Below are 25020 nucleotides of genomic sequence, written 5' to 3'. Positions count from 1 at the left end.
GCTGTACTGTACAGTCTTGCTACACACAAACACACACACACACTCTTATTTATCTCAAATATTCGTAAACACTCTTAAACACCCCCAAACACCTCCAGAACCTATCTAAATATACCCAAACACACACACACCCAAGTGCAGTGTTGCTATATTCCCTGCAGTGTTTAGCAGCAAGAAGCAAGCACCACAACCCTCTACACTGCCTCAAGATAACTTATTTAAGGTACTTTGAAGGTCATTCAGTTAATTGTAGGTTTTCTTTACATGTGAGAGTGAAAACAGTGCCCAGATATTGAAAAGGTGATAGATATGAAGCAGGTCATCATTACCAGCTTTTATTTCATTTCTTTTCACATACCGTAAGCCAAGCATGTCCCAGAATGCACCCACTAGTCTATTAAATGGACATATATTTCCGATATGGCGTAATTTTGTTGTGGTGACATGGTAAAGGCAGCATATGGATCCCGCCACGGCCCTTCCCCCATTCTCATTCCCGGCTGATGCATCCCGCCCCCATGGCCCCACCCCGACCCCCGAGCACCGACCCTGTCCCACCCACGGCAGCCTGGGGCCTGGGTCAAACTATTTTTTTCATATTATTTGCTAACGCTAATATTACGCTTCCATGGTGTTTTTAGGCTTTCTATAAATAGTTCGTTGTGTATGAAGTGTGTTCCGCGCCTGTGTTGGGTCAATATGTGGCGTTTAGTGGTGTTTTATAGCTTAAATATGAGTTGCCAAAACGGTCAAAATTTAGCAAATTCCAATTTGAGTTTTTTTATTTGAAGGTATAAGTGGGCCTTTATGATACCAAAGAATCGTCTGTCATCTTTTAAGAGTGAAAACAATCTATTGAGTGAAATTGTTGGCCTTTGAAATGGTGATAGGTGCTGTTGTAAAAAGCTCTTATTTTTCTTTATTTTATTTGCTCACGTTTCTGCTTCTCGGTCTAACTCGCTGTAGAATGCCGTAAAAGATAGCTCAGACTCCCTGAAATGTGATAAAATACTCACCAAGTGAAAATGACTTGACTTTACAGGACGTTTGAAGAGATTTATGGGTTAAAATATTTTTAAACTATCAACGTACTTAATTTAGACATTTTTTGAAAACTAATAAAGCTGGAGTTGTTTTGATATTTTAAAATTTCGTTTTACTATTTATCACGTCATAAAATAACAAGCATTCGGCCGTGGCTTCGTTTTTTCGAAAAGTCATTTTTAAAATGAAATGATTTACGTAATTTAGCCGAGTGACCCCCGCTCTCCCGTTCTCTGTGACTCAACATAGCCCCGGGCTGCCGCCACTTTTCCAAACCCGCAGTTCGTCAATATTTTGCCTAATATCTGGTGATTTCTACGTGTTTTCGTGTGTTTCTAGGTTCAGATGTGTAGATAATAGTAGCAGAAGGTGGGAGAAAGGAGAAATAAAGGAGGATAAGGAGAAAGGGAGGATGAAGAGGAGCAGGTTATTTAAGTCACCTTTCATTTCCTCAATATTTTGTCTAATATCTAGCGTTTTGATGTGTTTCTAGGCTCAGACGTGTAGATGGAACCAATACAAGGAAGAAGAAGGAGAAACAAAGGAGGAGAATGATGAAGAAATGAGAAATAGGGGAGGAATAGGAGAAGAAATCAAGGTGTAACATTTAGGTAAGTGTCCCATTTTAATCCTAGCGTTCTTTATAATGCATACTGTTGGTGTTGGGGTATATTTGGGGTATTTTAAGTGTGTTCCGTAGTGTTGCAAGGTGTTGTGAGTATGTTTTGTGTGTTTTCAGTGTGTTTTATATCTCATAGGTATATTTTGCGTGGGTTGAGTGTGGTGTGGAGGTGTGTTTGAGCATTTAGGTCTCTTGAGTGTGTTTTGGAACTATTTTGAGTGATGTAAAGTAATTTGAGTCTGGCTTGCGTTCATTTTGAGTGATATAAGTGTTGTAGGTGTGTGTGAGGGGCTGATTCGGGTATAATTGGATGTTTCTAGTGAATTTTGTGTGTTTCGAGACATTTGAGGTGTTAGATGGTATTTTGAATGGATTTTGGAATATTACTATAGTCCTGCTCGTCTAAGAATGTGGATTGGGTGCGGGCCCCATGGGAAATAGCGGGAGGACAGCGCTGCCATACCTTTAATCCCGCTTCCTCCCTCTCTCTTACCCCTCCCTCTTCCTCCCCCTCTCTTTCTTCCTGGTCAAGGACACCGCAGCTGACCTCCCATCACCTGTATGGATGGCGGGCGTGATTGGTGTTGCTGCCGTGAAGATTTGAATGTAGTTTTTTTCTTACTTATGTCAGCTTATTTTAAAGTACTTTCCTTCACGATATAATCTAATTATAACTATGGAACTATTTACCCATCCCAAACCGCAAGGAAACCTCTTTATAAGTATATTATTTTTTTTTTTAGCAACTGTAAAATATGTATGCCACGTTTCTTGCCAGGCTTATGAATATATTATCACTAATAAGTTTACTGCTCTCTCATACGTTGTAATACTAAGGCTAAATGTGTATGTATATTTTCTGACCATATTTGCTAAAGTTTTACTACTATTAGAACTCTGATGCATCACTGGCTATGAGACATGCTTCACCACTGTACAGCGGGAATTCCCCAACAAGCCGCACCCAATCCACATTGTTGGAGGAGCAGGACTATAAGTGTTTTAAGTGATTTGGGTGTGTGTGTGGTGTGATTTTGGTGTATATTGAGTGATTTTTGTGTTTTAGGTGTGTTTATGGGCATTTTGACATGTTGCATCGTGTTTTGAGTGTGCTTTGCTTTTTTTTAAGTGATTGGCGTGTGTGTGGAGTGTCTTGGTTGAGTGCAGGAGTAATTTTAGTGTATATTAGGTGTATCTAGTGAGTTTTGATAGTGTTTGGGTGAATTTTGCTTGTTTTGAGTGTGTTTTTGTTGTGTTGTGAGTGTTGTAAGTGGTTTGGGTTTGTGGGGGTGATTTCTAGCTTATATTAGATGTTTGTAGCAAGTTTTGTGTGTTTGGTGTCATTCTGAGGTGTTGCATTGTGGTTTTACACTGCTTGAGAAACTTATGTGAAGATTATAGAATAATGAAGACACTGGCCATTAATCAGCTGACTTCTATAGACCCTTCCTAATGTCAATAAAATCTTCTAATCATATTCAAAACTCGAGGTAAAAGAAGTTTGCTCCCAGGCTGTAAATGTTCAATATCTGTATTTATTTATTGAAGTACTTGTAATCTTGTTATGTATACTGTCTAGTGTTATTTTTATACTTTAACCTTAAGTCTTTGTCCAGTGGGGGGGGGGGTGGCAAGGTCCATCCTCCTCCTTTGTTTTTTTATTGATTAATGCAACAATGAATGTATCAATCAATCAATCAACTCGAGGTAAAAGGACGTTCCAGTTTTGAAGCCATTAAAATATTGAAAAAAAAAAAAGAAATGAAGGAAAAAATAAAATAAATGAAATCTAACAAAAAAAAAAAAAAAAAAAAAAACTAGGTTAGGTTACACTCTGCTTATAAAGTTAATGGTGCAGAGATATTGTGTGTAAACGTTCACGTTAAGGATTGTGAGGTAATTATTGTTAATATGTACATACATGCAAATATGGTAAGATCTGAAGACCTTCCTGATTGTTTATGTATATAGTGATAAAAGTCTTTTGGTTGGAGACCAAAATGCAAGGCATAGGAGTCTAGGTAGCTTATTTGGCAGTCAGAATTCCAATGGTTTTGCTCTGTGTGATATTCTTGATGCCTTTGGGAATGTACGGATATTAGGGAATGGTAAACCCACTCATGTCAAAGGTGGCAGACTTGATTATGCTCTTACTTTTAATATGAATGAAGTTGAAGCCTGTGCAGATATCTTGTATGAGCTTGTGAGTGATCATTTTGCTTTAGAGGTAACTCTTGGGTGTGTGGTCCTACCAGCAGGGCAAGGTATAGGCTGCAGGATGGCCAGCAAAGACAACTGATTAATAAAGTAAGTGGTTGGTACCAAGATTACAAACACACTGTGCATAATGTGGATATTTTATAAAGATCTGTTGGAAATAATTGACTGTATTTTAAGTAAGGCTAACAGTTGGCAAACTCATTCAGGTAGAAGGTGTAAATCAGCTTACTTCACTGATAAGCAAGTTAAGAGACGGAACACATTGCTTAGGAAAGCACAGAGTCGATGGAGTAAGAATCCATGTGATATCCAGAGTAGGACAGCCATGATTCAAATCGCTGAATGTATGACAGATGTGAGACAACAAGCAAGTATAAGGTATTGGAATGATTTCCTAGAGAGCATATCTAAGGCAAAGAATTTGACAAGCATATGGAGGGAGGTGAAGAAAATAAGGGAAATAAGGGAGTACAACTATTGCTCATCCTGATCCACAAACTGAGCTTATAGATAAGTGGCCTCATGCATCCAGCATTGTGAGTTTGCCTGACGATACTCAAAACTGTCTGATAAGTTATCAATCCGGCGGAAGACATTTGTTTGATGTGCAAGCTAGACTTTAAGATAATTCATGTGTACCAATCACTAAAGATAAACTCTTTGTTGTTATAAAAAAAGGGGAAATCAACAGCTCTACAGGATGGGCTGACCTATGATATAGTAAAATTCCTTGTTGCCAATGGAAAACAGTCCTTTATTGGATTTATTCAACATGTCTTATGAGACAGGAAAGTTACCAGATCAGTGGAAGGTTGGCCTTATCCATCCCATTCCCAAAGGAGATCAAGATTATAGGCCTATATCACTAACTTCTTGCATGTGCAAAATGATGAAAAGAAATGTGTTGAATAGATTGTTGTATAAATTAAGTGATCTTATGTCTGATAATTTATTTGGTTTCATCAAAGGTAAAAGTACAACTGACTGTGTTATAAAGTGCTTGGGTAACCCCAACATTAACTGCAGAGTTTTTGTGGATTTAAAGGGTGTGTTTGACAAGGCAAACCCAGGTGTTATTCTTGAAGAGTTGGTAAATAAAGGCATGAAAGGACGCTTGCTCAAATGGATTGGTGACTATTTTCTTGGATGCAGAGCAAAAGTTTCTTTTCAAGGCTTTGAATCTGAAGAGAAAAGTTTTGAGTTAGGCACCACACAAGGTGATGTTTTAAGTCCAACACTTTTCAACATATTAATGGATTGGATAGGGAGACACTTTTCCACAAGGCACTCAAGTCTTGATTTATGCAGATGATATCCTATTATAATGTGTTAATGAAAGGATTATGACTCAGGCACTTGCTGTACTTGAATCCTTGTGCTTATGTATGGGACTAGTGGTGAATGTAAGCAAGACTAAATTTCAATCACGAGATGTGACTGACAGAGTCCTCATGCTTATTGGACAAAGCCTTGAACGTACATCAGTACTGTTAGGTCAGTTATCGATTAACATAACATAACATAACATAAATAATAGGATAACAAAGGGCCACCAGGGCCCATCTAGGTTATCCTGTATCAGTTGCACAGCGACCTCGTCATCAGTACTTAAAGATACACTTACAAGTACACAATACATTATATACTAATTCTAAATATTTGGCCCATTAACAGGGCTAAGTCCTGCAGCGAAATCCTCTACAATTTGTGGTCCCCATACATGGGGATCATGTCTTGTTTAACTATAGTAAATTTCTTATAAAAACTATCATGCAGTGCTATACATAATTATAAATCTAATAAATTTAAGTGCTTATCTAATCTGTTTTTAAACATTGTCAAACTAGTGCTATTTACAACCGTCTCTGGCAATGCATTCCAGAAGTCTACCACTCTATGACTAAAGAAATATTTTCTTATATCTAACCTGCAGCCTTGCTTTCTAATCTTCCTGCCATGATTTCTAGTCCTATTTCCCTCCTCTAAGGTAAAGAAAGATCTCACATCTATGTAGTTTGTATCTGAGAACATTTTAAATAACTCTATCATATCCCCTCTTATACATCTCCTCTCAAATGAAAACATGTTTAATTCCTTTAATCCTTTAATCTATCTCTATACTCCAGGCACTTTAATGCTGGTATCATCCTAGTTGCTCTTCTCTGAACTGCTTCTAACATGTTGATATCCTGCCTATAGTGGGGTGACCAGGCCTGTATGCAATACTCTAAATTTTTTTTTTTTTTTTTACATTACAAGGGCACTGGCCAAGGGAAAACAAAGTGAAAAAAAAAATCCCGCTGGTTGCCAGGCCCTGTTAAGAGGAAAGTAGAGAAAAAACAAAAAAATCTAAAAGGAGGGTCCAGTTAACGTAAGAGGTGTCTTGACACTCCTCTTTTGAAAGAGTTTAAGTCATAGGCAGGTGGAAATACAGACACAGGTAGAGAGTTCCAGAGTTTACCAGTGTAGGGAATGAAGGAGTGAAGATACTGGTTAACTCTTGCATTAGGAAGATGGACAGAATAGGGATGAGAAGAAGTAGAGAGTCTTGTGCAGCGAGGCCGCAGGAGGGGGGAAGGCATGCAGTTAGCAAGTTCAGAAGAGCAGACAGCATGAAAACAGCGGTAGAAGACAGATAAAGATGCAACATTGCGGCGGTGACTTAAAGAATCAAGACAGTCAGTTAGAGGAGAAGAGTTGATAAGACGAAAAGCTTTAGATTCCACCTTGTTTAGTAAAGCTGTGTGTGTGGATCCCCCCCAGACATGAGAGCCATACTCCATACTCAAATGGGGCCTAACATAGGAATTATATAAGCTACGCACCACTTCCTTACTTTTATAACTAACATTTCTATTTATAAAACCCAGGATCTTATTTGCCCTATTTCTTGCTTCTAAACATTGCTTTGAAAATTTCATAGTCCTGTCTATCACTGCTCCTAAATCCTTTCCTTCCTCTACTGCCTCTAGCCAACATCCCTCCATCTCATAGTTAAAGTTTGTGTTGTCTTTACATACCAATCCCACCTCAATACTCTCTTTCACGCACTCAATCACACTCTGATATACCTCAGTAGCTACCCCCATACTAATTTACAATATGTTAACTCACAAATAAATAAAAATACTAGGTGACGGCGGGGTGGGGGAACCGCGGTGGTGGGAGGGCCTAAGTGAGGTCAACTAATCCTCTTATGCCGCTCCTGTTCTTGTATCTCTTCCACAGAAAAGCCTACAAGCTTTGGAAGTGGTGCAGAATGAGGCAATGAGAACTATTTTAGGATGTGCAAGGACTACTAGAATTGACATTATGAGAATGGAGCTGTATCTTCCAAGTATTCAGGGTTAAAGAGTTGGTCGTGCTTCTGTCATTCGGATGGCTAGAAGAGGTGATGATGCAATAATATCCTTAGTGAACACCTGCCAGAGGCCTGTAGCTCTGTTAAAGTTAACAGTTATGGTTAAAAGCTGTAAGCAAGCCCTGTATGAGTATGGTGCAGTACAATATTGTGCATCTTTCAAGAAAACTGATAGTATTCCACCCTGGTTGCAGGATAAAATTAAAGTGGATATTCTGCAACTGCATGCTAAGAAAGATGAAGTGTGTTCTCTTGAGCTAAAGCAGATTTTCTTATCTAAAATAAATTTTTTGCCAAGATATAATGTTGTTCATATGTATTGTGATGGTTCAGTAAGTGGTGGTAAGGCTGGATGTGGTGTAGTAATTAGGAAATATTTTGAGGAGGGTGTATGTACTGATGAACATATATCTAAGAGACTTGGAGACTTAATTGGGGATTTTTCGTCTATTACAACCGCAGAACTACAAGCTATATATGAAGGATTGCTCGTTGCATCCTTGAAAGGCAAAGATATTTATGTTTTTGTAGATAGTCAGAGTGCTTTGTCCTCTCTTAATAGTTTTAATGCTGTAAATGACGCCTTGGTGTCCCACTGTAAAACTATTGTCTTTCAGCTAAAAGATGCTGGGCACATTGTGCAATTTATATGGGTACCGTCTCATGATGGCATTTGCCTCAATGAAACCGCTGACAAGCTTACAAAGGAGGCATTAAAGAAGACCTCCATTGGTTCTGAGGCCACTATGAGTCTAAGCTGAGTCAAGAGTGTCTTGACAAGTAGGTGGAGACAATGGGACTATGAAAATATTGGCAACTCATGGATAGTGGAAGTGAGAGTGTGACACTATGTGACTATTTACAACAACACCAATGTATGCTACGGTAGAACATCCACCCGAGTTGATACTGTCATTATGAGGCTAAGGGGCTCAGGTTAGGGCGTAAATATTGTTGGCAGTATACCACTAGTGAAGATGGCATACCCTGCAAGTTATGTAATGAAGAAAACTCTCATACTTTGCAACACTATCTATGTTTTTGTCCGAAAATTGAAGAGCGGGGATCCTGAGATCAGTGACGCAACCTTGCAAGCTTGTCACTTGATAAATAATAATATTGTGCCCAGCATCTTAAAAAAAAAGTACAAATACTTTGCCTCAAGAGTTTCATTTATTGTAAATATATAGTGGACATATATTTAGCTATAATTGTGTATGTTAATTATTGTGTAAGGCCTTTCAGGGTCAGCTGGGTGGGCATCTCAGCATGCTGACTGCCCCCTTTGATGTTTTTGTCAATAAACCATTTGAATTAGACTGTAACTACTTATTAAATAGAATAAATAAAACAGTAAAAAAATGAATGAAAGAATGCACAAATCATATGGTTTCTTGAAACTGCCTTTATTTTCAGGATTCTTATGAGCAGACAGAAAACTAGTTTTGTTATTTTCAGTTAGGGTTGGCAGCCTTGGCTCATCCGGTCTGCTGCGGGAAGGGCGGAGAGAGAGAGAGAGAGAGACCCACAGTGAGACCGAACGCCCAGCTGTGCCTCAAAATGTCGAAGGCGGTGAGAAAAATTCTGGATGAGTCTCGGGAGAGTGGAAATCCTGAACTGGAGCTGCAAGACAAGCAGATCACGTCACTGGAGGAGCTGCCTGGCCTGTGTGAGTACTGAAGAAGGAGGGAGAGTAGGGAGTGGCAGGAGGGATATTGAGTGTGTGAGTGAGTGGGGAGTGATGTGTTAGTCGTGTTGGTGTTGTTGAGTGAGTTTATGGAGGACACTTTAGTTTGTTCCGATGATATTAAGAGGAGAGGAGGAAAATAACAGACAGTATGAGATGAGTGGGCGGGTGGTTAGGTTAGCTGCCTTGCGTTGGGGGGGGGGGTGGGGATGGAAAGAAAGGATCAAGAAAACGAACAAAAAAAAAAATTGTCAGGAAATAAAGTATAATTTTTTCCTGATTTATTTTTTCTATTATTTTTTTCCTGATATATATATTTTCTTTCCTACAATTGGTTGGGTTGGGTTGGGTTGGGTTAGGTTAGGTTAGGTTAGGTGTGGTTAGGTTTGGGTTAAGTTATCCTCACTATAAGAGTGGCAAAAACTTATCCTCACTATTAGAGTGGCGTACGCTTATTTTAACTATGAGAGTGGTGAACACTTATCTTCACTATGAAAGTGGTGAATACATATCTTCACTATTAGAGTCACGAACACTTCTCTTCAGTATCAGAGTCATGAATACTTATCTTCACTATTAAAGTGACCTCCACTTCACTCCTATCCTAACCTTACCTAACCTAACCACTCCATCCCTCTCCTATCTTATCTTAACCTAACCTAACCTAACACCACTTCATTCTTCTCCTAATATTCTCTCCTGTCCTACCATATCCTAATCCAGCCTAACCTAACCCCCCCACATTGCTCTCCTAACACCCTCTCGTATCCTAGCTTACCACCCCCAGACCTAACCTAAGGGAGGTGGTGGTAGTGGGATTGGGCAGACGTCCACGCGTAGGTTGGAATCCCACCGCATACTGCTTTGAAACAGTGCTATTTGTGGAGTGGTTTAAAGCTAGCTACATGTCACCATGATACCCAGGCTCCAGGTGGTTACACCAAAGATGCACTTGGCTAGTGATATGGACCCTAATATGCCCACCACTATAAATAAAATTGCCTGCACCACTAATGGGTGGAAGCTGAACAGTGCTTCCCACATATACTCTTCAAGTATGCCTACAGGTGCTATAGGCCATAACATAAAAAAAAAAAAATAATAATAATAATAAAATAAATAAATTAGAAATTAAAAAAACACACCCCTCTCCTAACACTGTATCCTATAGCTACTGACCTACCGTAATTAAACCTAACCTAACCTACAGTACCCTAACACCACCCCATCCCTCTTCTAACATCCCATCCCATCCTATCCTATCCTGACCTCCTGTACCTAACCTAACCTAACCTGACCTAACTCTACCCTATTGCTCTCCCAACACCCTATCCTCCTCCATCCATGTCTTTAGCTTATTATTGACGACCACTGCTATGCATCAGTACTTACCTATGTCTACCACCACTACCACCACCACCAACACTGTCCCACACCCACAGTACTGATGGAGCACGTGACCAGGCTGTCGCTGCCACACAACCGGCTCACCACCATCCCGCCCTCCATCGCCAACCTGGTCAACCTGGAGATACTTAACCTGTTCAACAATGCTATAGAGGAACTGCCCACCTCCATCTCCTCCCTCAACAAACTCAGGATTCTCAATGTTGGGTAAGGGAGAGTGTATGTGTGTGTAATAATAATAATGATGATAATAATAATAATAATTTAAGGTTTATTAGGAATTGCAGTAAATACATACTGAAAATATACTTATGGCAATTGGGGGGAGGCTTAGCCTATAGTAAAACTAAATTGTACTCACCCTTAAGGTGTTGTTTGCCATTCTGCCAGATTTCCAACCAAAACATTCAGTCTATACTACTCATGGTTCTTTAATCACAGTATTATCAACAAATGACATTCTAAGAATATTCTGACTATTTCATTAAATAGCAGGTGATACAAATAAGTGTTATATGCCAAGTCAAACGAAGGTATTTCATGGACATGTATGACGATGTGGCATGTCAGGATGGGCGACGTTGCCAGTAGACCCGAGGCAGGATTTCCCTTGGGGGAAGGGGGAGGAGTCAGGTCACCACGCAGGTGCAAATCGACTCACTTCTCATCTGGTCACTGATGGAAGGACACACTGACACTTCCTCACCTGTGTGTTGTACAGCCAAACCAAGTAGTTTGTATACAGAATTAATAGATAAAAACTTGCAAGGACCACTTTTACCAATAAATCAAGCGAGGAAGACGACAGCAGGTGCAGCTGGTATATCTGAAGGCACAGTGAAGAGGATTTGTTCCAGCGCAAACAAGATATACACCACAGCATCACAGCCTTATTAGCGTTTATTTTCCCCTCTCATTATATTACATTGCATGGGTATCTCGAGAGGACTTAATAGTAAATATTTGGTAAATTATCAGCCTCATTTTCACTTTTATAACCAGTACCTTTACTTTATTTAATTTACCTATGGCATCTTCATGTCTTGTCCATCACATATTTTTCTAGCGAAGTCATGCATTAAAATGAAGAAAGAACAGTTATTCCGTTTTCCTGGAAGTAATGAGAGATATGGTAGCATCGCATGGATTATAGGCCTAGCACTACGGGTCAGTACAATTTAGTTTTACTATAGTGTATTTACCTAGTTGTATTTACCTAGTTGTAGTTTTACAGGGCCTGGGCTTTATGCTCGTGTGGCCCCGTCTCCATATCTACACTTATCCAATCTTACTTTAAAAGTGTGCACACTCGTTGCAGACACTACTTCTTCATCTAAACTGTTCCACGTCTCAATACATCTCTGCGGGAAACTATATTTTTTTATATCTCTCAGACATCTTCCCTTTCTCAGCTTCTTACTATGCGATCTTGTGCTTCGGGTGTTATATTCTTCTCTCAGGATCAGTTTCTCGTTATCCACTTGGTCCATTCCGTTGATCAATTTATAGACTTGTATCAGGTCTGTGTGTGTGTGTGGGGGGGGGATTGCAGGATATCCAGAGGTGTGTCCAGCTGTCCACCTGTATAATGTGGATGTTTTTGCCTGAACTGGATGGAATGGCTCCCTGGTGATGGTGTGGCCCCTGACAGGAGTGGTTTGGCTACTCATTCTATACAGACTCATGCAATTTGAAAGGCAGGATATAAATCACAGTGACATGCAGCAGTGTGTGTGTGTGTGTGTGTGTGTGTTTCTATAGGTACTGAGTGGTAGTCACAGCGAGGCATAAAGGTTCATTGCATGGAAGCCATTTATTAGAATATTGTTTCACTGAAAGTGAAGACTGTACAAATATTAGCATGAAAAAGTAAAATGACATTTATTTATTTACAAACAAGCCAATGTGAATGTGTAATGTCACTCAGTCCTATTGCACCACCAGTGTTGGCTTAGGTGTTCAGTTAGGTACTCAATGAAAAGGAAGAGTTTAGATGGCAAATCCACTGAGCAGTGAATGCGACTTGTCAGGTAACCAAAGCACACAGGTGCACAGGTGCCAATGCTCCAGGTGGCCAAATCTGTGGCACCACCTGGTACCCTGCACCTGTGTATTCATTGACATATCACTTTCTTCTGCAAGGAGAATGACACAACATACAATAATTTCACTCCTTGCAATCCTATCCCATACGCTGTAATCCTAGTCAGTGGTTCTCCGGGCAGGATGAACCGCCTGGATGCCCTGCCAAGAGGGTTTGGCTCCTTCCCGGTGCTTGAAGTCCTAGACATCACTTACAACAACATCTCGGAGGAGGAGAGTCTGCCGGGGAACTTCTTCATGCTGGGTGAGGAACACATACAAAGATAGATAGAATAGAAGAGGAGGAGGATGCCAAGAGGTTGGATGAAAGGAGGCTGAGATAGAAGGGGGAATAGGAGAAAAGAAAGAGAGGAAGGAGAAAAATAGGAGGAGGTGGAGGAGGATATCCAAGTACTGTTATACCTTGCCCAACACGACAGTTAGGTTCCTGAGCTCGTCCTGCTCGGCGAGATTTATGTTGGGCGAATAAGAGGTCCTATGGGAAAATAGGGGTTAGGTTCCCAGATCCTCCCCAAAAAACACTTTTTTTTACCAAAAAGACTGAAAGAAAAACAATAAATGAAGTACCAAACACACATTTTATTTAACTACAGTACTAGTACCTTATTTAGTTTATTTGCTGGTTAGAGAGGGCTCGAAATATGAAGTGATGGGCCTCTGACTAGCCATGGCTAAGATGAAATCAAGAGAACGCAAGGGAACCACGTCTGCACACAACAACAGCACGACAAGGAGAGAGCGAGTGGCGTGAGGCAGCGTGCTACCGCCAACCCTGGGGCGAGTCCAAGACACTTGGGAGGGGAGGTCGCGTGCATCCACCAGGACCAGTGGGAGATTCAAATGGAGACCAAATTGTGCAATTGCGAGTTAAAGTCGTGCTCGGCGAAATATGGTATATTGTACCGATTCGTGTATACGCGAGATTCTTGTTCAGTGAATTCGTGTTCGGTGAGGTATGACAGCCCAGTCATGTTAAAATGTTGGGTCAGATCAGGCTAAATAGATTGGTCATGAATAATGTGTTATAAATGTAATTTCCATTCCAATTCTTTCCGGCCCAGAGAAGGTCAGAATCCCATAAATATTTTTGATCAAATTTGTTATTTCCACAAATTGGTAGTCACATATGTAATACTTCTTACAATTATCCTTAACTTTGCTTGGACAGCATTTTTAACATTGTTTTTTTTTAAGCCAAAATTTTCCAAAAAAGAAAAAGTTGAATTAACCATCATACACACTCTTCAAAGGTGTAACAATATTATATACATATTAGGGCTGCCGTGGTGCAGTGGGACTACACATACTTTGTGGGCCCCAGGGTTCTCAAGCACACGGGTTCAAATCCTGGCCATGGTCTGAGGTTAGGAAGGGCATCCACTCAGGGTAATGGTCCCCAAATGCCAAAACCAAAGTCCTCCTGACTCCTCTGTCATTAGGCACTGTCCTAACCCTAATATAATAGGGAAATCGGACATAAATATATATATATATATATATATATATATATATATATATATATATATATATATATATATATATATATATATATATATATATATATATATATATATATATATATATATATATATATATATATATATATATATATATATATATATATATATATATATATATATATATATATATATATATATATATATATATATATATATATATATATATGTAAGATCACTTTCTGTTGATATTTTTGGAATTAGTATATTGAAGTGTGAACAGGTGACACCATTGGGGATTTTGTCGCTCCGTGAGCCTTACATTTGCTCAAACAACCCTTGTTTTCTCTTTCAAGTTTTGGGAACAAATGACAAAAAAATAAGTTAGTTAGGTACGATTAGGTTTAACATTTGATATTTCTCAACAACTCGCTACATTTTTCTTCTCAATGTAAATTTTTGGTCCCCGTCTGTGTCCAGAATCTCTCCGGGCTCTGTACATGGGAGACAATGACTTTGAGGTTCTCTCTCCTCTCATCAAGAATCTGAAGAACCTCCAGATTGTAAGTATTCTTCGTAGTGGTGTTGTGCTCTACAGTTGTACAAATTGATGAACTGTGCTGTTTTGCTGTGCCTTGTTCTGTAGCCAGGACTGTTTGCAAAGGTCACACCAAGAATGGATCAGGTTCTCTTGAGTGTTTCCTTCTTGAGAACTTGTTCATTTGCTAACAGATTTATGAAAGCACCCTTGAAAACCTTAACTACTTCCACTGCACCCTGTTAAACTATGACTGAACCATGAAACCACCCTTGAAAACACCAACACCTTTCATTGCAGCCTGTGAAAGAGACAGACAGACAGACAGACTGACTTGCCAGCCTAACCCTTTCCTCCTCCATATCACAACAGCTCAGTCTCCGTGACAATGACCTCATCATTCTGCCCAGAGAGATTGGAGAGCTGACCAGACTGAGGGAGCTTCACCTGCAGGGCAACAGGCTGGAACTGCTGCCCCCAGAGATCAGTGAGTGACACACCTCCAACACAGTATCTGGTGCAGCTTTTCAAGAGGCACAGTGTGACATACCTAAGCAAAAAAGTTAACAGGGGATCAGATGGAAGTCTTCAAGTGACATAGGAGATAAAACATGAGCAAATATTCAAAGTAATAGTAGGATATAACAGGAGACAAAACATAAGCAAATATTCAAAGTAATAGTAGGATATAACAATAAATAATGTCTTTTAACATGAACTAACCCTCCTCTGTAGGCAACCTTGACTTGATGAGCCAGCGTAGTGTTCTCCGCCTTGAGTGTAACCCCTGGCAGCAGATCATTGCTGACCAGCTGCTGCTTGGCACCTCACATGTCCTGGACATGCTGAAAAATGACTCCTACAAGTTGTGAGTATTGAAATTGTGATAGTGGGGATGGTGGTAGTCATAGTAGTAGTGGTAGTGATGGTAGTCATAGTAGTGGTGGTGTTGGTAGTGGGGGTAATATATTCTGTAGTTTCAGTAGTGTAGTTGTATTATTAGTAGTGGTGGGTAGGGTGAACAGCAGAGATGAGAGAAAAATGTATGTGTGGGAATAAGGATAGAGGAGAGGAGAGAGAGAAGGAAGGAAGAAGGAAGACCATCATAAACAGGAAGGAGGAAGAGAATGGAGGTAAAAAGAGAGGAGAGTAAGGAATATAGAAGGAAGAAGGAAAGACAGATATGTGGTGAGGTGGGGAAATCTGAAGGAAGAACAGGATAATGGTGGTAGAAGAGGAGAGAGAGAGAAAGGAAGGAAGGAAGGAAGGACAAGATGAAGGAGTAGAGATATGAAAGAGGTAGAAAGAGAAATGGAAGGACCTAATAACAAAGGAGGAAGGATAGAATAAGAAACAAAAGACAAAACAACAAAATAAGGAAGAAGAAATGACAGGATAAACAATAATATGTACAAACAGGCCGCCGTGCTACAGTGGAACCATGCGTGCTTTGGGGTCCGAGAGGTCTCCAAGCGCATGGGTTCGAATCCTGTCCACGGTTCGAGTGTAGGTTGGGCTTCCTCACTCGGGGCAATGGTTTCCTAGCGGGTGGGCTTTGAGATAGGAGGTACCCCCAAAAAGTATCCCCTTTAGCCCATAAACTCCCGTGAAAAGCCCACATGGTAAAAAAAAAAAAAAAAAAAAAAAAAAAAAAAGAATAAGAAATGGAAAAAAACTTCAAAATAGAATGAGAATAGTGACCTTTGACCTTGTGTCTTAGCCTAGCATCATGTCAGCTTATTGTGGCATGGTTTGTTGACCTGTGACCTCTTGAACCCCAGCCTATACCAGCGCTACCTCTCCACCGGGTCACAGCCTCCACCCAAGAACTTTGAAGCCAAGAACCGCAAGATTTCAAGGAAGAGGGAGGTTGCCTAAGGAGGAGGAGGAGAAGAGGACTGGCAAGATTGGAAATAGGGTAACCAACAACTGCAAGATTTATAAGGAATGTTTTGTGGGAGAAGAATTTTATGGTTGAGAATTGCAAGATTTGTACAGAGATTTATAGCATGATTCCTAGTAAGTGTATGCAAGGAATAAAACATTTATGAGGAATTGAATGTGGGGAGAAGACATTTTGAGGATGAAAACTGTGAGATTTGTTGGAAATAGGAAGAGGACTGGAAGATATCTGGAAACATACCAGAAATGCAACATTATAGAAAAAAGTGAAGAGAAAGAAATTTTTAAAACTGAAAGATTTAAAGATGAAAAGAATGAGTTATAAAAAAAAAATTAAATGAACTGCAAATTTTGCTTAAAAACAAGACTTTTTATAATTATTTGTCTTTTCATTTAATTTATTCACATTTAAATTCTCTCTCTCTCTCTCTCTCTCTCTCTCTCTCTCTCTCTCTCTCTCTCTCTCTCTCTCTCTCTCTCTCTGCTCCAAGAAAGTGTTCATTAATATAGTATAATAATAATAATAATGATGATGAAGCTTTAACATTTTTCCCCTCTTTGGACCGGCAAAGGTTCCTCATTGAGCAAAATTCTACAAAATGATAGAATTTGTTGATTTTAAATGTTTTTCAAGATGACTTTTTTTCTTTGTTTATTTTTCAAGAGTCAGAAAGATCGTTTATTCATCTTTTTATCTCTCTTTTCTTCTATTAAAAATTATGTTTTAAATTCAATGTGCCTTGAACTTACAAAATTAACTTAAGGAAAGTTCTTTAAATCTTTGGGCCTTGAAATGTTGAACTTATAGAGAGAGAAACTAACTTTTTCAGAATTTAAGGACTAAAAAAAAAAATTCAATTTTTTTTTGTGCCTTAAACTTAAAGAGGTAGAGTTGAACTTATAAAAAGTTTAACTTTTTGTGCTTTAAACAGTTCAACTTCAAAAATACAAAATAAACTTTTGAAGGGAAGACTAAATCTTTGTGCCTTAAACTTGAAGTGAAAGAGAAAGATCCGAACTTTATTATTTGGTTCCCTTCAAAAGTTTAAGTTCAAGGAAGGTAAAGGTTGAAATATTGGTGCCTTAAACATGTCAATGTTAAGAATAACAGATTGATATCATAACAAAACTATGAACTATGAAAATTTTGAATTTTTTACTGATATTACAGTTTTAGTTATTTATTTGCCAGCTAATGAGGAGGAGAAGAAATGACATAGAATAGTATATGTTGGTGTAATGCTGCATTGCTGCCACAATGACAAAGTAATCGCTCCCGTGAGTCACTTGAAGGTGCTTAAGTTAATCCTATAGTATATGTACAGTCATTGTAGTGTAATAGTAATGGTTAGTGATAGACAGACAGTCATTAGTTCTTACCTGTTGCTGTAATGAAATTTGTTGAAGGAAAGATGATTGAAATAACATTATTGAAGGTTTGGCCGGGTAATGCCCAGCATCTTCAGACTAGGAGAGATGGTCCATTTGAAAACAAGCTTGATTAATACAATAGAACCAAAGAAGAAGCAGATAAGAACACACACATGAACTTATTAATTGCTTGGCTATTTTTGTTACTCTTGTTATTTAACCTAACTGTGTAATGGTTTGTTGTTGTGCCAAAGTTGTCAATGTTTTAATTGTAAGAAAGAAAATACACAAAAAATAATAAAACACAAATGCTAATTAATAAAGTAACTGTTTCATTTATGTATTTCTGTCTACCTTGAGAGAGAGAGAGAGAGAGAGAGAGAGAATAGATATAGTAGATAGATATAGATCAGTAAAAATAGATTTGCTTGTATAAGGATAGAGGAAATTGTAATGTTTATATGTATGTATGTATGTATTTGTTTTCTCTATTTTGTTCCATCTGATGCATACTTTTTGTTTTTTTCTCTTCTTTATTTCTTCATGTATTATAACTCTCTCTCTCTCTCTCTCTCTCTCTCTCTCTCTCTCTCTCTCTCTCTCTCTCTCTCTCTCTCTCTCCTTTACCTTTCTTTTTCTTTTTGTGGTCAATTTTTTTGGTTTATCTTTTCTATTTTGTCTTTCTTGTTATCTTCTCCCTTTTTCTTTCCTTCATTTTTACTATTACATTATTCAGTGTGCATTTTTCTTTCTTTTTCTTTATGTATTCATTATTCATTTTCAGTGTTCACTTTTCTTCTTTTTCTTTCTTTATTAAGTTATTTATGATTGGGATTCAGTTTTTTCCTTATTTATGTATTTCTTTTAGTGATTACTGTTATTATTGTGGGTATGTGTGAAGGCAGATGAAAACCAGCAAGTAAATAAATAAAAGTTTATTATCATACACTGGTGAGAAGGAAGGAAGGAAGGAGAGAAGGAAAACAAACTATTGTTTTCTGTTTCTGTATATACATTTCTATTTACAAAACAAGTATAGTGACCTCTTGACCTGACATGACCTCCTAACGTGACCTCATTCTATTCACCACATTTTCGAGTGACTTAATATAGCCTGACCTAATCTAATACATTTGTCATTTTGTCTACAGTGACCTGACCTAAGCTAATCTATGTGTTCTGTCTACACTGACCGCATGACCTCATCAAGTACACTTTTGTTCTTTCACATGTCACCTGACCCTAAGCTGACATTACAAGAAATACTTGATCTCATGTGACCTTGTGGAAGAAAATATTTTGACCTTGTATTATTGATAAGTCATTCTCATTTTTATGTTTTTTGGGCCAAGTCACAGAAAGTATTAGAGAGATTTGATTGAATAAATTGATTGGTTGATGAAAAAACAAAAATAATTGTGTTACAGGTATTTGTAAGGCATATAATTAATTCTCTTCACACACACACACACACACACACACACACACACACACACACACACACACACACACACACACACACACACCACATAGTGTAGTGGTTAACACACTCAGCTCACAACCGAGAAGGCCAGGGTTTGAGTCCCAGGTGCAGTGAGCTAAATGGGTGAGCCTCTTAATGTGTAGCCCTTGTTCACTGTTCACCCAGCAGCAAGTAGGTGCAGGATGTGATGTAACTTGAAGGAATGTTCCCTCACTCTGTGGTGTGTGTGAAGTGTGGTGTGGCCTCACTGTCCCGATGTGTGGTGTGTGTGGAGTGTGGTGTGGCCTAACTGTCCTGATGTGTGGTGAGTGGTGTGTGGAGTGTGGTGTGGCCTCACTGTCCCAATGTGTGGTGTGTGTGGAGTGTGGTGTGGCCTCACTGTCCCGATGTGTGGTGAGTGGTGTGTGGAGTGTGGTGTGGCCTCACTGTCCCGATGTGTGGTGTGTGTGGAGTGTGGTGTGGCCTCACTGTCCCAATGTGTGGTGTGTGGAGTGTGGTGTGTCCTCACTGTCCTGGTGTGTGGTGTGTGGTGTGTGTGGAGTGTGATGTGGCCTCACTATCCCCGTGTGTGGTGAGTGTGGTGTGGCCTCACTGTCCCCGTGTGTGGTGCATGGTGTGTGGTGTGGCCTCACTGTCCTGGTGTGTGGTGTGTGTGGAGTGTGATGTGGCCTCACTATCCCCGTGTGTGGTGAGTGTGGTGTGGCCTCACTGTCCCCGTGTGTGGTGCATGGTGTGTGGTATGTGTGGAGTGTGGTGTGTGGTGTGGCCTCACTCCTACCTGAAGATCAGTCATGAGCTGTGGTCACTCCATAGGGTAAATGCTGGATGGGTGACCAGGTGAATAACTCTCTCTCTCTCTCTCTCTCTCTCTCTCTCTCTCTCTCTCTCTCTCTCTCTCTCTCTCTCTCTAAGCACCAGCTAATGTGGAATAAAAATCTTTATATAATTACCATTAGATGATAGGCAATTATATATGTAATTACATATATATACACAATTATTAATATATATAACCTTTCTATGTAACTTTCAAAATATAGCTATTGTAATGATAACAATTTTTTCATCACCATTGTAATAGTAGAAGTGGTTGTGATTGTAGCAGTAGTAGTAGTAGGAGCAGTAGTAGTAGTAGTAATAGTAGTAGTAGTAGTGGTGGTGGTGGTGAAGATGGTGCAGAATTTAAAACTATTTTATGTATAACTATCTCACTTAGCCAACTCTTTCTCCCTTTTCATATTTATTAATTAAAGCACTTGTCTTTACTCATGTGTGTGTGTGTGTGTTTCACTGTTTGATCTGCTGCAGTCTCTGACGAGACAGCCAGACGTTACCCTACGAAACGAGCTCAGAGCTCATTATTTCCGATCTTGGGATAGGCCTGAGACCAGGCACACACCACACACCGGGACAACAAGGTCACAACTCCTCGATTTACATCCCGTACCTACTCATTGCTAGGTGAACAGGGGCTACACGTGAAAGGAGACACACCCAAATATCTCCACCCGGCCGGGGAATCGAACCCCGGTCATCTGGCTTGTGAAGCCAGCGCTCTAACCACTGAGCTACCGGGCCAGGTGTGTGTGTGTGTGTGTGTGTGTGTGTATAAATTGTGTCTTGTATATGTATCATCCTTATTGGTATATTTTCTCTCTCTCTCTCTCTCTCTCTCTCTCTCTCTCTCTCTCTCTCTCTCTCTCTCTCTCTGTGTCCAAAAACATCATATTTCCTAACTTTTTCCCCTTCCTTTCCTCTTTTCCTCAACATTATCCTCGTCTTTTCTGAGAATCTTGATGTATTTCTGAAGGTTACTTGTGTGTTATATTATTAATTTTCAGTCTTTTCCTTTTCTTTTCCATTTCTTTTCTTGTTTTCAGTTTTTGGGACAACTCATATCAAATAAATATCTGTTACTTTTTCCTTCATCTTTTTCTTTTTTCAGATTTTTTCCCTTTCATAAATATTGTCACTTTCTTCATTATTATTTGTTACTTTTGTGTTATGCTTTCCATTATTATTATTATTATTATTATTATTATTATCATTATTATTATCATTATTATCATTATTATTATTATTATCTATTATTTGACTTTTCCTTAAATTTTCTCACTTAATTATATCCCCTAAAATCTTTTCCTTCTTTTTCTTTCTTTCATCTTTCCTTTTGTATATCTCCATTTTCTTTATTTCTTTATAGCTATGCTTGAGATCACAAATAATAATAATAATAATAATGTATAAATTTCTGCATAAAAATGTTTCTAGAATTCCATCCCTTGTCTAGAATTGGTTCATGATTTCCACGACAAGCATTATTGATCACAACACTCAATCGAAAATGAGAGGCAGGTTCAAAGGGTCACTATTTTATTATCACAATTGTGTCTTTTTTTGTGCCTTTCTTTGACTCTTATTCTTCTTCCTTTTTTTTTTCACTCTAACTTCTTCCTCTCTTCCTCGTGCATTCCTTCATTTCCCTCCTCGTTCATTAATTCTTCTACCTTCTCCTCCTCCTCCTCCTCCATTTTTTCTCCTACATCCTTTTCTTACTTCTCTTCCTCTTCGTCTAGTACTCCCTCCTCCTTTTATTTCTCCTCTTCATCTTCCTCCTCATTCATCCAGTTTTGTTTTCCCTCTTCCAAAAAAAAATAACAGTAAAACGAGCCAGCGACACACTTTTAACACGGGGTGGTCACAAACACGGACACACGGACACACGGACCTTAGTCACTTAAAAGGGTCACTCGCTGTGGTGAAGTGTCTTGTAAGTAAGTGTCATCGTTCACTGCTGTTTCACTTCCCCACTTCAGTGTTTGTTTGTCTCATTTCTCAGAATTTTAAGGAACACTTTTTACGCATGTTTTTATTTGTTTCTCCTTTTAATTGATGTCTGTGTGATGTCACAGGTAAATATTCAGACTTCTTCTTCCTTTCTTCCTTCCTTTCTTTAACTTTTCCCAACTCAACCTTATCCTTTCTTTTTCATCTATTTCTTCTTGTCCACTTGTCTTCACTTTCTGCCCTCCATCACCTTCACTTCACGTCTTCAGCCTGTCACCTTCCTCACGACCACTGACGACCTTGTACTCTTCAAAGTCGTGAAAGTCGTTCATGTCCACTAATCAACCTTTTCTCCCCTAGACCACTCATTCACGACCACTCACGACCCCTTAGAAGTAGTGGTCGGCGTTGAGAGGGCCGCTGGCATCCGTGACTGGCAGTGCCATGGTGAGAGGCACTGGAATGCCCCCTATACGTAAGTCATCCATTATTCCCCAACCGTTGTTCTCTGGGCAGGGACCCTGTGGGGGGGAGAGAGAGAAAGGGTGGGAATGAGTAGTGGTGGTGGTGGTGGTGGTCAAGGTAACATGGTAAGGATAAGAATGATGATAATAATAGTAATGATAAAAACAATCGTAGTCTCTCTCTCTCTCTCTCTCTCTCTCTCTCTCTCTCTCTCTCTCTCTCTCTCTCTCTCTCTCTCTCTCTCTCTCTCTCTAAAAAAAAAAAAAAAAAAAAAAACGAGAGAGAGAGAGAGAGAGAGAGAGAGAGAAAGGTTAAAGCGAAAATTATTGATGGAATGGTGATGGTGCCAGACGTAAGACACACACACACTCTCTCTCTCTCTCTCTCTCTCTCTCTCTCTCTCTCTCTCTCTCTCTCTCTCTCTCTCTCTCTCTCTCCATTCGCGGCACTTCCTTTGCTGTCCTTTTGTTTACCGTTCAGTTAGATAAGTGTTGATAAGTTACTTGCTTACTGCTGCTGCTGCTGCTGCTACTACTACTACTACTACTACTACTACTACTACTACTACTACTACTACTACTACTACTACTACTACTACTACTACTACCATTAACAACAATAAATAAGAGAAGAAGAAAATTGAGAACAATATACTGCAGTATTGTGTGTGTGTGTGTGTGTGTGTGTGTGTGTGTGTGTGTGTGTGTCTATCTCCTGGAATTCCCGAAGCTCTTGGAGTGAGTGCCTGTATATTCCAGCCAGACAGTATGGCACCTCTCTCTCTCTCTCTCTCTCTCTCTCTCTCTCTCTCTCTCTCTCTCTCTCTCTCTCACAAAGAAGAAATCAATAAATTAATCAATACCTGTGTGTGTGTGTGTGTGTGTGTGTGTGAGTGTGTGTGTGTGTGACCGCGTGCACGCGCGCGCGGGTGTGTAGACGTGGCAATCTTGCTAAACTGGGAATTCCTAAACAGCAACACTGCAATGGGGGGTCAGGGAGATGGAGGGAGAGGGAGAGGGAGAGGGAGAGGGAGTGGGAGAGGGAGAGGGAGAGGGAGAGGATAGATGTAGGAGAGGTAGGGAAGGACGAAACACACACACACACACACACACACACACACACACACACACACCTCTGGAAAATCCCCTCTCCTCCTCCTCCTCCTCTTCCTCCTCTTCCCCCACGGCAAGGTCTTGTTAGCACTGTCCTGGGAGGAGGAGGAGGAGGAGGAGGAGGAGGCAAGGTCGATGGTGTGCAGCTTATAAAAAAGATGTCGGTGTCCTCCTCCTCCTCCTCCTCCTCCGTCTTTCCAAAGAGTGTTTAAAGCAGGAGGAGAATAAGGATAAAGTAGAGGATGAGGAAGACAAAAAGGAAAAGGAAGTGGAGGATTTGTAGGAAGAGATGGAAGACAACGAGAAGGTAAAACTTGGGGAAAAAATATTTAATCCTCCTCCTCCTCCTCCTCCTCCTCCTCCTCCTCCTCCTCCTCCTCCTCCTCCTCCTCCTCCTCCTCTTCCTCCTCCTCCTCCTGTATCTGACCCAATGCCCAATATCACCTAACCTAACCAGAGCTAACCTAATGTGACCTGACTTGACCTGGCGTGAGCTCACCTCGTCATAATCAGCGTCGTCTTCCGCTAGCAGGTAGTGGGGCAGCGCCTCCCCCGGCGCCCCCAACTCCAGCAGCAGTGTTGCCAACCCCGTGGCGCCATTAGCCAGTGCCAGCTGTGAGAGAGAGAGAGAGAGAGAGAGAGAGAGAGAGAGAGAGCTTGATTAGTGTTTGTTTGTATTAAGGCATAAACATATACATACATACATACATACATTGGATTAAGTCGTGTGTGTGTGTGTGTGTGTGAATTGATCGTTTGTTTTTGTGTCTATCTCCTCGTCCATATCCGTTCAGCTGTCTATCTATCTGTCTGTCTGTGTACCTGTCTGTATGTATCTATTGTTATGTCATACACTGCAGTCAGTCAGTCAGTCACAGTCATATCCATCCAGTCTGTTCCATTTTAACCAATCGATTCCAGTCAGCCAGTCAATTCTCAGTCAGTCAGTCAATCCCAGTCAGTCCCAGTCATCCAGTCAGTCCCAGTCAGTCAGTCAGTCCCAGTCAGCCAGTCAGTCCCAGCTAGTCAACCAGTCAGTCCCAGTCAGCTAGTCAGTCCCAGTCAACCAGTCAGTCCCAGGCGGCCAGTCAGTCCCAGTCAGCCAGTCAGTCCCAGTCAGCCAGTCAGTCCCAGTCAGCCTGTCAGTCCCAGTTAGTCAGCCAGTCAGTCCCAGTCAGCCAGTCAGTCCCAGTCAGCCAGTCAGTCCCAGTCAGCCAGTCAGTCCCAGGCGGCCAGTCAGTCCCAGTCAGCCAGTCAGTCCCAGCTAGTCAGCCAGTCAATCCCAATCATCCAGTCAGTCCCAGTCAGCCAGTCAGTCCCAGTCAGTCCCAGTCAACCAGTCAGTCCCAGGCGGCACTCACCTGGTATGGGGTGAGTCCTGCGTAAGTTTCTAGGGTGAGCGAGACCCTGCAGGACTCCGCCAGGAAGACCACCAGCTCAGGGTCTCTCGCCTCCACCGCG

At 40.3% G+C, this 25020-nt stretch overlaps 2 protein-coding genes and 1 long non-coding RNA gene across 3 annotated transcripts in view; 1 reads left to right on the top strand and 2 right to left on the bottom strand.

The window, feature by feature from the left end:
- Window positions 1-8719: 8719 nt before the first annotated feature.
- On the top strand, window positions 8720-18047 carry LOC123509090 (ras suppressor protein 1-like). Its single transcript, XM_045263228.1, has 7 exons — window positions 8720-8916; window positions 10377-10548; window positions 12567-12688; window positions 14382-14464; window positions 14812-14926; window positions 15175-15307; window positions 16221-18047. The coding sequence occupies exons 1-7, from the start codon at window positions 8808-8810 to the stop codon at window positions 16315-16317; spliced, it is 831 nt and encodes a 276-aa protein (XP_045119163.1). The 5' UTR covers window positions 8720-8807; the 3' UTR covers window positions 16318-18047.
- A 234-nt stretch (window positions 18048-18281) lies between these two features.
- LOC123509106 lies at window positions 18282-20588 on the bottom strand. The gene is made up of 2 exons (XR_006676126.1): window positions 20042-20588; window positions 18282-18333 (listed from the first exon to the last, which is right to left on the bottom strand). It is a non-coding gene; the product is annotated as an uncharacterized LOC123509106 (long non-coding RNA).
- A 255-nt stretch (window positions 20589-20843) lies between these two features.
- Window positions 20844-25020, bottom strand: part of LOC123509076 (NF-kappa-B inhibitor cactus-like) — a 17559-nt gene continuing 13382 nt past the window's right edge. The window contains exons 5-7 of the mRNA XM_045263204.1: window positions 24921-25020; window positions 24059-24172; window positions 20844-22503 (exon numbers count right to left, since the gene is read on the bottom strand). The exon at window positions 24921-25020 is cut by the window's right edge and continues 32 nt beyond it. Of these exons, the coding sequence (XP_045119139.1) occupies window positions 22372-22503; window positions 24059-24172; window positions 24921-25020 (346 nt within the window). The 3' untranslated portion in view covers window positions 20844-22371. The remainder of the gene's footprint in view (window positions 22504-24058; window positions 24173-24920) is intronic.

The sequence above is a fragment of the Portunus trituberculatus genome, chromosome 3 (genome assembly GCF_017591435.1).
Source record: "Portunus trituberculatus isolate SZX2019 chromosome 3, ASM1759143v1, whole genome shotgun sequence".
NCBI classification, from domain to species: domain Eukaryota; kingdom Metazoa; phylum Arthropoda; class Malacostraca; order Decapoda; family Portunidae; genus Portunus; species Portunus trituberculatus.
The sequence above is the reverse complement of the archived record's forward strand: the minus strand, read 5'-3'. Positions and strand labels throughout refer to the sequence as shown.